General features: G+C 42.7%; 1 protein-coding gene across 1 annotated transcript in view; it reads left to right on the forward strand.

The window, feature by feature from the left end:
- The first annotated feature begins 3191 nt into the window (after positions 1–3191).
- Positions 3192–14034, forward strand: part of NAGS (N-acetylglutamate synthase) — a 38484-nt gene continuing 27641 nt past the window's right edge. The window contains exon 1 of the mRNA XM_073607789.1: positions 3192–3687. Within this exon, the coding sequence (XP_073463890.1) occupies positions 3361–3687 (327 nt within the window). The 5' untranslated portion in view covers positions 3192–3360. The remainder of the gene's footprint in view (positions 3688–14034) is intronic.

Genomic DNA, 14034 nt, shown 5'->3' on the forward strand with positions numbered 1-14034 from the left:
AGTGTTGCATTTAATTATGTTTACCTGATGGGACTGCTGTTCATTATAGGCTCTAGATTTATTTGATTATATATATGATTTACTTATTATTTAGTATCACTTTAATAGACACTGTTTGTACCATTTGTTGTGGGACATTGGGGGAGACTTTGATGGGTATAATCTCTCTCAACGCTAATGCGAGGGGTTCACATAATTTCACATATATATATATATATTTTTTATAATTTTTTTATTTGGTCATTTATAAATGGTTTTATTAGTTTTGAGTGTAGAGGCACGGCATAGATATTATATAGGATGCCCCGGCACAGGTAGCGCCACATACCCCACCTTCTTTGTTTCAATATACTTTAATACAACGTTACTATCTTGAGTCCAGTCAACATAAGGTGACCAGATTTTCTGGGACATTTTTTTTTTTTTTATTGGCAAATGGTATACTATTTTATAAGCATATTTCATCAAATTATATATGCAGTGTATGTGGTATGTGTTTATGGAATGATTGTATGATATATACGATATTTCTCACATTTCGTCCATGAGATTAAAAAAAATATATATTTCTTTGATTTTTTTTGGGATATGTTAGGAAGATGAGATAGAGAAAAAACTTGGAGCAAAAATTCAAATCCAATCCGGGCAGGGGAGGCTCCAGACAATTTTTTTTGGCGGTGCTTGAGGTAAAAGTGAGGGTGCTAATCCGATGTGCGAAGCGCGCCGCTGCTACTACACACGTGGGCATGGCCAAAAAGTGATTGTGGCCAGCAAGTGGAGGTTTCTTCATTTGTGTTCAGTATGTTCTGGCCTCTGTATTTATTTGTAAGAAATGATAAAAAACCATTTATCATTTTTCTTCCACCTCAATTCTTCAACCCAATTTTGTGGCAATTTGTGTTGGTCTATCACATAAAATCCCAATAAAATACATTTACGTTTTTGGTTGTAACATGACAAAATGCTAAAAATGTAAAGGGGTATGAATACTTTTTCAAAGGGACTGTACATGCAGATCAGATTGCTTTGACTTCATTCTGGATTTACTTGCTGAATGATTGTGCCAGGTCAGAATTTTGTGGTGGTGGTCTGACAGCCTCATATTTCTCTTAGTAAGGTTTTCTTTACCAGATTTGAATAGTTCAGAAATATTTTCTAATTGTTGGATGCAGACAAGACTGACTGTTTCTTCTGCTAATATAACTGATACGTTAAAATGTCCCTAGCAGAAAAATCCTTGACAACTCCTAATCTGGTAATTTGTTAAAAACTCCTCTTTGAGTAGACACCCTCTGCTTTAAAGCCATATGGGACAAACTTTTATGCTGCTGTCTGAACCCACAGAGAAGCTGGAATGGGGTTATCTGGAGAGATACACATCTAGGGTACAGTGCTCTACGGCAGTGGTTCTCAACCTCAGTCCTCAAGTACCCCCAACGGGCCATGTTTTGGGAACTTCACCTTAGATAAAATAGCTCTTATCAATACCATTTCATTGATATTTGATTTAAGCCAGCTGTGCAAAGTAAAGGAAAACCTGAAAACATGGCCTGTTGGGGGTACTTGAGGACTGAGGTTGAGAACCACTGCTTTACAGCAATGGTCTCCAAACTGTGGCGATTGGCTTGCCTTTATATGGCCCTTGAGGCAGTATTCCAGCCATTGACACCAACAATAGGGCACTATTCCTCCCACTGACACCAACTATTTCTTCCCCCATACAAACAATCGGGCATTGTTTACTCCCACTGGGGCACAGTCTGGCCCTTTTTTTTTAGAAAGTTTGAAGACCCCTGCTCTACAAAACTAAACCCTGAAGTTAAAGCAGGTAGTAAACTTTTTACAAAAAAAAAATTTCCCTGCAAGGTAAAGCCATAATGTGCTAGTATGCATTGCATACTAGCACATTATGAAAGAACTACCTTGAAACGAAGACCTCCAGAGGCTTCCATCTTCACCCGGCGTGTCTTCCGGGTTTACGGGCTGTGGCCACTTGAATGGCCAAGCCACAATGACGTCACTCCTGTGCATGCGTGCTGGAGTCATGCGGCACAGATATCTGAAGGAACACCAATGGTATGCCATTCCTTCAGAGCGCATGCGCTATGACGTCACTGGCTGCTGCTCACTAGAATATCTCCTAAATGTTGTATGTTTAGGAGATATTCATTTAACCTACAGGTAAGCTTTATTATAAGCTATGCTCCCATGCTCCTTTGGGTGTTGCAGCTCCTCCAGCTACATTCTCTATAATATAAAATAACTCATAATGTCCACAGCATGCATACCCAGGGACTGGAGTCCAGATATACTATCAATAATAAGAGATACCGTATAATAAATTTGCTGGGTGTCTGAAATTTCCAGCAGTAGAAAAAAACTGAACATCTTTATAGCTTTGGATGACCCCTAAAATTTACTCATAATAATCTAGCATCAGGCATTTAATAAATGTTAGTAAAGCAAATTTGCCATGTAAATGAGGTAACATGAACCTGCCTGCAAAAAGCAGCTACAGGCTTCCAAAGGTATCCTGGGACCCCCGATACTAGGGCCAGAGTCTTATGATAATATTGACTATGAAGTCAGCGTTTTGCCCCACCTTCGTCTGTGCTTCACTATTGGTCCATAAGGTCATCCATCATGCCTAATAACCAAGTAAGCAAGGGGAGTTAAAAGAGCAAAGCATCCAACTTCCAGAATTGGTATTTGCATTACAAAGTGTTCATGAAAAATGCTAAAGCTACATACTGCTATATGGAATGTGCTTTTACACGGCAGATTTGATATATTAACAGGTGAGTACAGGTTTGTGTTACATTGGAATTTAGGTTTAAAAAAATGTTTGTGTTTGTAGCCTCTGAGCAATTTAAGCCCTAGGTGATGCAATGTATTATACTTCTGTACTAGTAAAAGATACCAGGCTGAGCAAAACTACATACGGTTGGCATTTTTTATAATAGTATAAAAAGAGAACATTGTACTAAACAGATTCCAACATAAAGTGTCAGATTTGCAACCATTATCCAGGATAAGTATGCTATTGCTTTTGTCTTCATCTGTTAAATCCATCCAAGCTCCTGTTTTAGCATCGCTGTACTTTTCTTTTCCTTTCTTACACAACAGTGAACTGTTGGCCTTCATAGAAGCCTCGCTGACCTGCTGCATCAACCTCTGTCCATTTCCCACAGCCAAACCGCACCTTCCAGTGATGTCACCAGCCCTACTCATATAAACTAAACCTAAGAGAGTGACACAACATTTTGGCTGCCAGGGTGAAAAGGGTGAAAGGATTACTAGGGACAATACAGACATCAAACTTAGGGTGAGAAAACGTAAAGGACACAGCATCTGTTCTCCATGACAACTGTACCTGGGATCTCGTCTCTCCCTTTCCGTAATACGCGCTTTCTTAGCGTCCTAGGAGGTGGAAGTGGCTCTGTTCTCCACCAGCAGGTAAGGACCAGAAATGATCCCACCCAGGAAGAACCGAAAAATGCACCCAGTCAACAGGATGGCATCAAAGAACAAGGTGGCATCTCCTCAATGGTGGACCGATCCCTGGTGCGGAGGGACATTCGCGCTTTTCTGAGAGAATGTGGTGGCACACCTAGCGAAGCCCGTCATTGGCTGGCACAGTTCCAGGAGATGCATTCAACATATCAGAAGGCCTTTGCGGTTGTGGAGGTGAGTGACATCAATGGCCATACTAGCACAGGACTTTCCTGAACACTTCTTAATTCCAGACTATTAACTGTACACTAGGGGAATATATATATATATCTATATATATAGATATATATATATAGATATATATATATATATATATACCCTGTTTCCCCGAAAATAAGACCTAGCGTGATTGTCGGTGATGGCTGCAATATAAGCCCTACCCCCCAAATAAGCCCTACCCTGTTTCCTCAAAAATAAGCCCTACCCTGAAAGTAAGACCTACAAGGACTTTAACTAGGGCTTATTTGGGGGGTAGGGCTTATATTGCAGCCATCACCGACAATCACGCTAGATCTTATTTTCGGGGAAACAGGGTATATAAATAGATATATAGATATATATTATATATACACATATATATGAGAGAGAGATATACTGGGCAACCCAGGATATTTTTGAACAGGTTCACTGCTCTCAGAGAAGCCAATTAAAGTGGAACTTTAGGCTTGCCCCTTTTGCAGGTATAGCCATGTAAAACATTAAAAATAAATACCTAAATAGTTTAAAATCCAGTAATACACTGTCTCACCCTGCTCTGCACATGCTCAGGTGCTCTCCATTTTTGGCATTGTGCCAAAAATCAGAGCGACTAGAGGCCGATCTGCTGACAGCCTAAAGATTTACTGCTGATCAGGGGCTCTGGGCTTCAGCAAGTTGTTAAGGGGAAAGTTTCACTTTTTGGGGTAGACAAACCTCTCTATAAGCCATTCATATGTCACTGTCAATGAACAGGAGAGGAAGTAGAAGGTAGGTGAGGTACAATGGATCTCTTAAAGCAGTTGGTGTTCTCAGTTAGGTCTTATACAGCATAGAGGGAATGATTCCCCTTAAGCAACTCTGCCAGGAGAGGGAGCTGAAGGTCGGCTCTTTGCTGCAGTGGAGACTGGGTGTGCAAGGAAGAAGACGCCAAAGCCAGAATGCAAAGTTCAGACTATACTTTATTCAAACTCCTATATCTGTTTTAGGAGTAGCCTGGCTTAACCAGTACCTGAAGCAATCATACAGTCAAGGTACCAGCAATTTTATTAGTTCAGTATGTACACAATTTTTAAAAGTGTGCCAAACCCTGACAAAGTGGGCTCCCCTGAACCCCCGAAAAACGCAAAATTAAAATTTAATCTGGACTTCATATGTTCTGCTTCTAGCGCTTTCCCCCTTGCACACCCAACATGATCATGAGATGTTCATGCCAACTATGTTCCCCAGGGTAGCTGCAATGATAACTCCAAGTTTTTTTCACTATTTTTTTATTTTTTTTTAATTGGCAAATTTTGTGCAAGGAAATGCTGAATGTTTCCATTTTTATGGAGTAGAGGAAACACAGCCAAGTCACATTCGCTCACTAGCCAAATGGAGGAGATCAAACAATCCTTACCACTATTGCCTCTCTATAACTCCGACACTGCCAATCTTTCTCAGAAATCTGCCCATTACCAGCCTGCTGCCATAGAATTATTTTAGCCTGACCCATCCATAAATGAAACAGTGAGGGCATATCTACTGAAGGGTCCCTTCTCCATAAGCACGGACATTTGTTTTTCTTCAACTTTAAAGTGTATGTTTGCAAAAAAATTTTTGTCAAGTTGTGATTCCATAAACCGACATCTAATGTCTGTAGGAAGCTTTAAGTTCAGAGACGAGATCTGTAGGATAAAACTAAACAGACAATAAATGAAAATCCATATATAATGTATACCTTTGTGTCCAGCGACTTACCCCTTTAACTGCAGAAAAGCCGACTAAGAGCTCTCATCTTTCATAAAATTCTAGATTCACGTCCTCGACCTTTGCGTTTTTAACCTCTCCCCTACTGGAGTACGGCTCTATATCTGAATGTATGGGAATGTCATTGAACTTTCCCTTTATATTTACCTGTTGACCCAGCCAGAAAATCTTCAACCTTAAACACCTGAGTTTTGTGGTTTTTAAATAGACTCCCAGCTGCTATATGGGCCAGGAGTGCGTACATTTGTAAAGTCGATTCTGGGCTTTCATGCGGGAGAGAGCCAACCAATCGCTTCACAACCGCTGCATTTTAACTCCTTCCCTACCATGTATACTGGGCTATGCTGCCCCATTTTTGGGCCCTATGCAGTCATGGCACGTGTCGTTGGTAAGGGTGGCGCGAGCCCTACTAATGAATGCAAATGAATCCCCCCCCTGCGATCAGACTAGGAAGTGGCGTATATGACATCACTTCCTGATCCAGTGCTGCCATTCTCTGGGATCAGAGCCTGGGGGAAGCAGCTGATGGAACACGATGGAGCACAGGGGATACATCATCCAGCCTCTACTAGACCCTGGATGTCTCCAAAAAGAGAACCTGTCACCTATATGCTATCGTATAGGGGTTATAGATCCCCTGTTTGATAGCAATAAAGTTTTTTTATGTAGTAAAAACGTTTTAAACATTTAAAGAGACACACATATACACACATCATACAAAAACGCATGCGTTTGGGCGCATATATGCAAAAATGGCGATTGCCCCACACATTCTATAGCACTGCACACGCCAGGGTGATATCAATAATTCAAGCACCAGAGCTCCTGGATAACTCTAAACTGATGACCTGTAGGGCTATTAATGTACCACCTATGGAAAATATAGGGTGCTGAAGGTTTTCACCATTCCACGGACACACACACAATTGTAATGCCCTGTACACACGGTCGGATTTTCCGATGGAAAATGTGTGATAGGACCTTGTTGTCGGAAATTCCGACCGTGTGTAGGCTCCATCACACATTTTCCATCGGATTTTCCGACACACAAAGTTTGAGAGCAGGCTATAAAATTTTCCGACAACAAAATCCGTTGTCGGAATTTCCGATCGTGTGTACACAAATCCGACGCACAAAGTGCCACGCATGCTCAGAATAAATAAAGAGATGAAAGCTATTGGCTACTGCCCCGTTTATAGTCCCAACGTACATGTTTTATGTCACCGCGTTCAGAATGATCGGATTTTCCGACAACTTTGTGTGACCGTGTGTATGCAAGACAAGTTTGAGCCAACATCCGTCGGAAAAAATCCTAGGATTTTGTTGTCGGAATGTCCGATCAATGTCCGACCGTGTGTACGGGGCATAAGGCTTCATATGATGAGCATCTATTCACTCGGTGTAACCTCATTTTTTATATTTTACAAAAAAAATGGGTAATTTTATTGTGTTTATGACCTAAATTTAACCCTGGTGTATTTTTTAATGAACTTTTGCCCTAATATTGTGTAACATAAAAAAATTGTAACTACCACTATTTTATTCTCGAGGATCTCTGCTTTCAGGAAATATGTTTGGGGGTTTTAAGTAATCTTTGAGCCTAAAATGATTTTTAAAACCTGTAAACAAAAAATGTAAAAGAAAATGATAAAAATGGCTCTTGGACTCAAGTGGTTAACAAATCAAGCCATCAACAAAAGTAACAATTACAGGGTTGGGACAAGCTATTGAACACTGTCAGGGGTATGTACAATGATCAGCTTTTATTGTTAATGTAAAGTCTTTATTAAAAAAGGAACAAAAACGTGTCGTAGCTGCTTATGTTTTAGCTGGGGTTCAGGTTTAACCACTTCAGCCCCAGAAGGATTTGCCCCCTTAATGACCAGACCATTTTTTGAGATACGGCACTGCGTCCCTTTAACTGACAACTGCGTGGTCGTGCAACGCTGTACCCAAACAAAATTGATGTCATTTTCCCCCCACAAATAGAGCTTTCTTTTGATGGGATTTGCTCATCTCTGCGGTTTTTATTTTTTGCACTATAAACAAAAAGAACGACAAATTTGAAAAAAAAAAAAAAAAAATGTTTTACTTTTTGCTATAATAAATATCCCCCAAAAAATGTAAAAAAAAATTCTTCATCAGTTTAGGCCAATATGTATTCTTCTACATATTTTTGATAAAAAAAACTGCATTAAGCGTATATTGGTTGGTTTGCGCAAAAGTTATAGCGTCTACAAAATAGAGAATAGATTTATGCATTTTTATTATTTTTTTATAGTAATGGCGGCGATCTGCATTTTTTAGCAGGACTGCGACATTGTGGCAGACAGATTGCACACTTTGACACTTTTTTGGGACCGTTGACATTTATACAGTGATCAGTGCTATAAAAATGCACTGATTACTGTATAAATGTCACTGGCAGGGAAGGGGTTAACACTAGGGGGCGATCAAGACGTTAAGTGTGTTCTAACTGTGAGGGGATGTGACTGACTAGAGGAGGAGCCAGATCGCTGTTCCTACTTAGTAGGAACACACGATCTGTCTCTCCTACCCTGTCAGAACAGGGATTTGTGTGTTTACACACAAAAATCACCCTTCTGGCTCTCGCGCGATCGCCGCCGGCCACCCACAATCGTGCCCCCCAGCCACGCGAATCGGGTCCCCCCTCTTAAAGGAGCCGCCATACAGGTACGGCAATTCACGCAGCGGTGCCTCTTTGCCGCCGTATATCGTCATGATCTGGTTGTCAAGTGGTTAATTTGTTAGTTATGCCTATTTAAATCTGTTAGTGCATCTAACAGTACCCTCTCCCCAGATTAACAATGATGCTGCCCAAAAGTATATCCATTGCTTCTCCATCCAGAACGAAGACACCCTAAGACAAGGAGTATTACTGGCAGGATCACCAGGTGGAAATAAAAAAACTTACAAAAAAAAAAAGAAAACAAATGCAGCACATGTAACGATTGGTTGTGTTACAATATATTACATATATTTATGTGTTTTGAGTTTAATACTGCTTTAAAGGCATTCCTGGCATTCATAAACGTTGCTAGTGTTTGTACTGTACAGTGGGGAAAATAATTATTTGATCCCCTGCAGATTTTGTAAGTTTGCCCAGTTACAAAGAAATGAAGGGTCTATAATTGTTATCATAGGTGCATTTTAAATAATAGAGACAGAATATTGACTAAAAATCCAGGAAAAACACATGATACAAATGTTATAAATTGAGTTGCAGTTCAGTGAGTAAAATTAAGTATTTGATCCTCTACCAACCAACAATAATTCTGGCTCCTACAGACTGGCAGTATGTGCTCATGATGTACACAGATTAGTCCTTCAATTTAAGAAGGTGCTCCTAACGACAACTCGTTATGTGTATAAAAGATACCTGTCCACAGAATCTTTCTTCCATTCAAACTTCACCAACCATCATGAGCAAGACCAAAGAGCTGTCAAAGGACACTAGGAACAAGATGCAAGATTTTGTCTGATGGGGTAAGGATGATCATGAGTAGGGATGAGCTTCGAGTTCGACTCGAACATTGGCTGTTCGCAAGTTCGCCGAACAGCGAAGAATTTTGGGGTGTTCGCGGCAAATTCGAATGCCGCGGAACACCCTTTAAAAGTCTATGGGAGAAATCAAAAGTGCTAATTTTAAAGGCTAATATGCAAGTTATTGTCATAAAAAGTGTTTGGGGACCCAGGTCCTGCCCCAGGGGACATGGATCAATGCAAAAAAAAGTTTTAAAAACGGCCGTTTTTTCAGGAGCAGTGATTTTAATAATGCTTAAAGTCAAACAATGAAAGTGTAATATCCCTTTAAATTTCGTACCTGGGGGGTGTCTATAGTATGCCTGTAAAGGGGCGCATGTTTCCTGTGTTTAGAACAGTCTGACAGCAAAATGACATTTTGAAGGAAAAAACTCATTTAAAACTACCCGCGGCTATTGCATTGCCGACAATACACATAGAAGTTCATTGATAAAAACGGCATGGGAATTCCCCAAAGGGGAACCCCGAAACAAAATTTAAAAAAAAAATGACGTGGGAGTCCCCCTAAATTCCATACCACGCCCTTCAGGTCTGATATGGATATTAAGGGGAACCCCGGCCAAAATTAAAAAAAAAAAATGACGTGGGGTTCCCCCTAAATTCCATACCAGACCCTTCAGGTCTGGTATGGATTTTAAGGGGAACCCCGCGCCAAAAAAAAAAAAAAAACGGCGTGGGGTCCCCCCAAAAATCCATACCAGACCCTTATCCGAGCACGCAACCTGGCAGGCCGCAGGAAAAGAGGGGGGGACGAGAGTGCGCCCCCCCTCCTGAACCGTACCAGGCCACATGCCCTCAACATTGGGAGGGTGCTTTGGGGTAGCCCCCCAAAACACCTTGTCCCCATGTTGATGAGGACAAGGGCCTCATCCCCACAACCCTGGCCGGTGGTTGTGGGGGTCTGCGGGCGGGGGGCTTATCGGAATCTTGAAGCCCCCTTTAACAAGGGGACCCCCAGATCCCGGCCCCCCCCGTGTGAAATGGTAAGGGGGTACAAAAGTACCCCTACCATTTCACTAAAAAACTGTCAAAAATGTTAAAAATGACAAGAGACAGTTTTTGACAATTCCTTTATTTAAATACTTCTTCTTTCTTCTATCTTCCTTCATCTTCTGGTTCTTCTGGTTCTTCTGGCTCTTCTGGTTCTTCCTCCGGCGTTCTCGTCCAGCATCTCCTCCGCGGCGTCTTCTATCTTCTTCTCCTCGGGCCGCTCCGCACCCATGGCATGGGGGGAGGCTCCCGCTCTTCTCTTCTTCATCTTCTTCTCTTCTTCTTTTCTTCTCTTCTTCATTTTCTTCTCCGGGCCGATCCGCACCCATGCTGGCATGGAGGGAGGCTCCCGCTGTGTGACGGCGTCTCCTCGCCTGACGGTTCTTAAATAACGGGGGGCGGGGCCACCCGGTGACCCCGCCCCCCTCTGACGCACGGTGACTTGACGGGACTTCCCTGTGACGTCACAGGGAATGCCACAGGGAAGTCCCGTCATGTCCCATGCGTCAGAGGGGGGCGGGGTCACCGGGTGGCCCCGCCCCCCGTTATTTAAGAACTGTCAGACGAGGAGCGCCGTCACACAGCGGGAGCCTCCCTCCATGCCAGCATGGGTGCGGAGCGGCCCGGAGAAGAAAATGAAGAAGAGAAGAAGAGAAGAAAAGAAGAAGAGAAGAAGATTAAGAGAAGAACGGGAGCCTCCCCCCATGCCATGGGTGCGGAGCGGCCCGAGGAGAAGAAGATAGAAGACGCCGCGGAGGAGATGCTGGACGAGAACGCCGGAGGAAGAACCAGAAGAGCCAGAAGAACCAGAAGATGAAGGAAGATAGAAGAAAGAAGAAGTATTTAAATAAAGGAATTGTCAAAAACTGTCTCTTGTCATTTTTAACATTTTTGACAGTTTTTTAGTGAAATGGTAGGGGTACTTTTCACACAGGGGGGGGGCCGGGATCTGGGGGTCCCCTTGTTAAAGGGGGCTTCCAGATTCCGATAAGCCCCCCCACCCGCAGACCCCCACAACCACCGGCCAGGGTTGTGGGGATGAGGCCCTTGTCCTCATCAACATGGGGACAAGGTGTTTTGGGGGGCTACCCCAAAGCACCCTCCCAATGTTGAGGGCATGTGGCACTCTCGTCCCCCCCTCTTTTCCTGCGGCCTGCCAGGTTGCGTGCTCAGATAAGGGTCTGGTATGGATTTTTGGGGAGACCCCACGCCGTTTTTTTTTTTTTTTTTTTTTTGGCGCGGGGTTCCCCTTAAAATCCATACCAGACCTGAAGGGTCTGGTATGGAATTTAGGGGGAACTCCACGTCATTTTTTTTTTTTTTTTTTGGTTCGGGGTTCCCCTTTGGGGAATTCCCATGCCGTTTTTATCAATGAACTTCTATGTGTATTGTCGGCAATGCAATAGCCGCGGGTAGTTTTAAATGAGTTTTTTTCCTTCAAAATGTCATTTTGCTGTCAGACTGTTCTAAACACAGGAAACATGCGCCCCTTTACAGGCATACTATAGACACCCCCCAGGTACGAAATTTAAAGGGATATTACACTTTTATTGTTTGACTTTAAGCATTATTAAAATCACTGCTCCTGAAAAAACGGCCGTTTTTAAAACTTTTTTTTGCATTGATCCATGTCCCCTGGGGCAGGACCCAGGTCCCCAAACACTTTCTATGACAATAACTTGCATATTAGCCTTTACAATTAGCACTTTTGATTATTCATGTTCGTGTCCCATAGACTTTAACGGTGTTCGCGTGTTCGAACAAACTTTTTTCCTGTTCGCATGTTCTGGTGCGAACCGAACAGGGGGGTGTTCTGCTCATCCCTAATCATGAGAAAAGTGAGGGATCAGCCCAGAACTACACGGGAGGAGCTTGAGAATATTCTTAAGGCAGTTGGGACCGCAGTCACCAAACAAACCATTGGTAACACAATATGCCGTCATGGATTGAAATCCTGCAGCACCCGCAAGGTACCCCTCCTCAAGAAGGCACATGTACAGGCCCGTCTGAAGTTTGCCAATGAACATCTAAATGATTCAGAGAAGGATTGTGAGAAAGTGCTGTGGTCAGATGAGACCAAAATTGAGCTCTTTGGCATTAACTTGATGACTAGCCGTGTTTGGAGCAAGAAAAATGCTGACTATGACCCGAAGAACACCATCCCTACAAGTCAAGCACAGAAGTTGAAAAATTATGCTTTGGGGCTGTTTCTCTGTTAAAGGTACAGGCTGACTTTATGTATTCTAAAATCTTGAATGAGAACCTTCTTCCCTCGTGGATGGGTCTTCCAGCATGACAATGACCCAAAACATACCACCAAGGCAACAAAGGAGTGTCTCAAGAAGAGGCACAACAAAGCGGAGTTCCACCAAAAAGTGGAACTCTCGCTTATATGCTCCCCCCATCTGGTTCCCTTATCAGGAATGGCGACGGCAGCACCTGGAAGTTGATCCGAAGATCAGCTGGGGTGCCGAAATCACAGGCTCCCTGGACAGGTAAGTGCCCTAATATTAAAAGTCAGCAGCTACAGTATTTGTAGCTGCTCACTTTAAATTTTTTTCACCCAGGCTTGACCTCCTCTTTAAAGGGGTTGTAAAGGTAAAAATTTTTTCACCTTAATGCATTCTATGCATTAAGGTGAAAAAACTTCTGACAATACCGCCGCCCCCAGCCCCCCCGTTTTACTTACCTGATGCCTCGAAAGTCAGCTTCTCGTTCCCAACATCTATTCCTCCGCTCACCCTGGCCGCTGATTGGCTACAGTGGATGGATTGGAAGCAGCGCAGCCATTGGCTCGCGCTGCTGTCAATCACATCCAATGACGCGGCGCGCTGGGGGGCGGGGCCGAGTGATACAGTGAGCGGCTATAGCCGCCGGCTGTATCACGGGAGCGCGCCCGCAAGCACTAACCACCATGCGAGGGAGTTCGCATTAAGGTGGTTAATGCTTGCGGGGAGGAGCTGAAACAGCCGCCGAGGGACCCCAGAAGACCAGGTTCGGGGCCACTCTGTGCAGAACGAGTTGCACAGTGAAGGTAAGTATAACATGTTTGTTATTTTTAAAAAAAAAAAAAATTTTACCTTTACAACCCCTTTAAGGTCATGGAGTGGCCTAGCCAGTCTCCAAACCTTAATACTATAGAAAAATAAGCTGAAACTTCGAGTTGCCAAGCGACAGCCAAGAAACCTTAAGGATTTAGAGAAGATCTGTAAAGAAGCGTGGACCAAAATCCCTCCTGAGATGTGTGCAAACCTGGCCACTAACTACAAGAAACATCTTACTTCTGTGCTTGCCAACAAGGGTTTTGCCACCAAGTACTAAGTCATGTTTTGCTTGGGGATCAAACACTTATTTTACTCACTGAACTGCAACTCAATTTATAACATTTGTAATATTTTTTTTTTTTTGGGGGGGGGGGATTTTTGGTTGATATTCTGTCTCTATCATTTAAAATACAGCTATGATAAAAATGTTATATATATATTTTTTGTAAGTGGGCAAACTTACAAAATCTTCAAGGGATCAAATTAATATTTTCCCCACTGTATATATCCATAGGATGTAATGGTTATAAAATGATGACTGGTGTAGAGGATGCTGATAGGATACCTAACACTTGCTATTTATGAATGTGTAAGTCTATCTAAAACTTCTTTTTTGGTTTTGTATACAGTGGGGGAGGATTTGAACCCGCATTGGGTTTTTACTGCAAACCAGGGCTCCGTTAGGGTGATTTAGGGCTTGTTCACACCAGCCTTCTTGAGTTGCCTTGGCTAGTGTTGCCCTGTGATGTCCCAATGCAAAGAAAAAGGGCATGTTCACACCAATGTTCTGTATTGGTTAGCATTGCTATGAAATGATACAGGCATCGTTTTATCAAAATGTGTTACAACACGTGGCAGCACAAAAAAGGAAAAACAAGCACATCACACACCTATTATATGCTATGTGTTATGCACTGTGTACGAACCCTCGCCCTTGCTTACTGTCCTAGTGATAATGGTCTGGGACTCAGACAGCAAT

Source organism: Aquarana catesbeiana, linkage group LG12 (assembly GCF_042186555.1).
Source record: "Aquarana catesbeiana isolate 2022-GZ linkage group LG12, ASM4218655v1, whole genome shotgun sequence".
Classification (NCBI taxonomy): domain Eukaryota; kingdom Metazoa; phylum Chordata; class Amphibia; order Anura; family Ranidae; genus Aquarana; species Aquarana catesbeiana.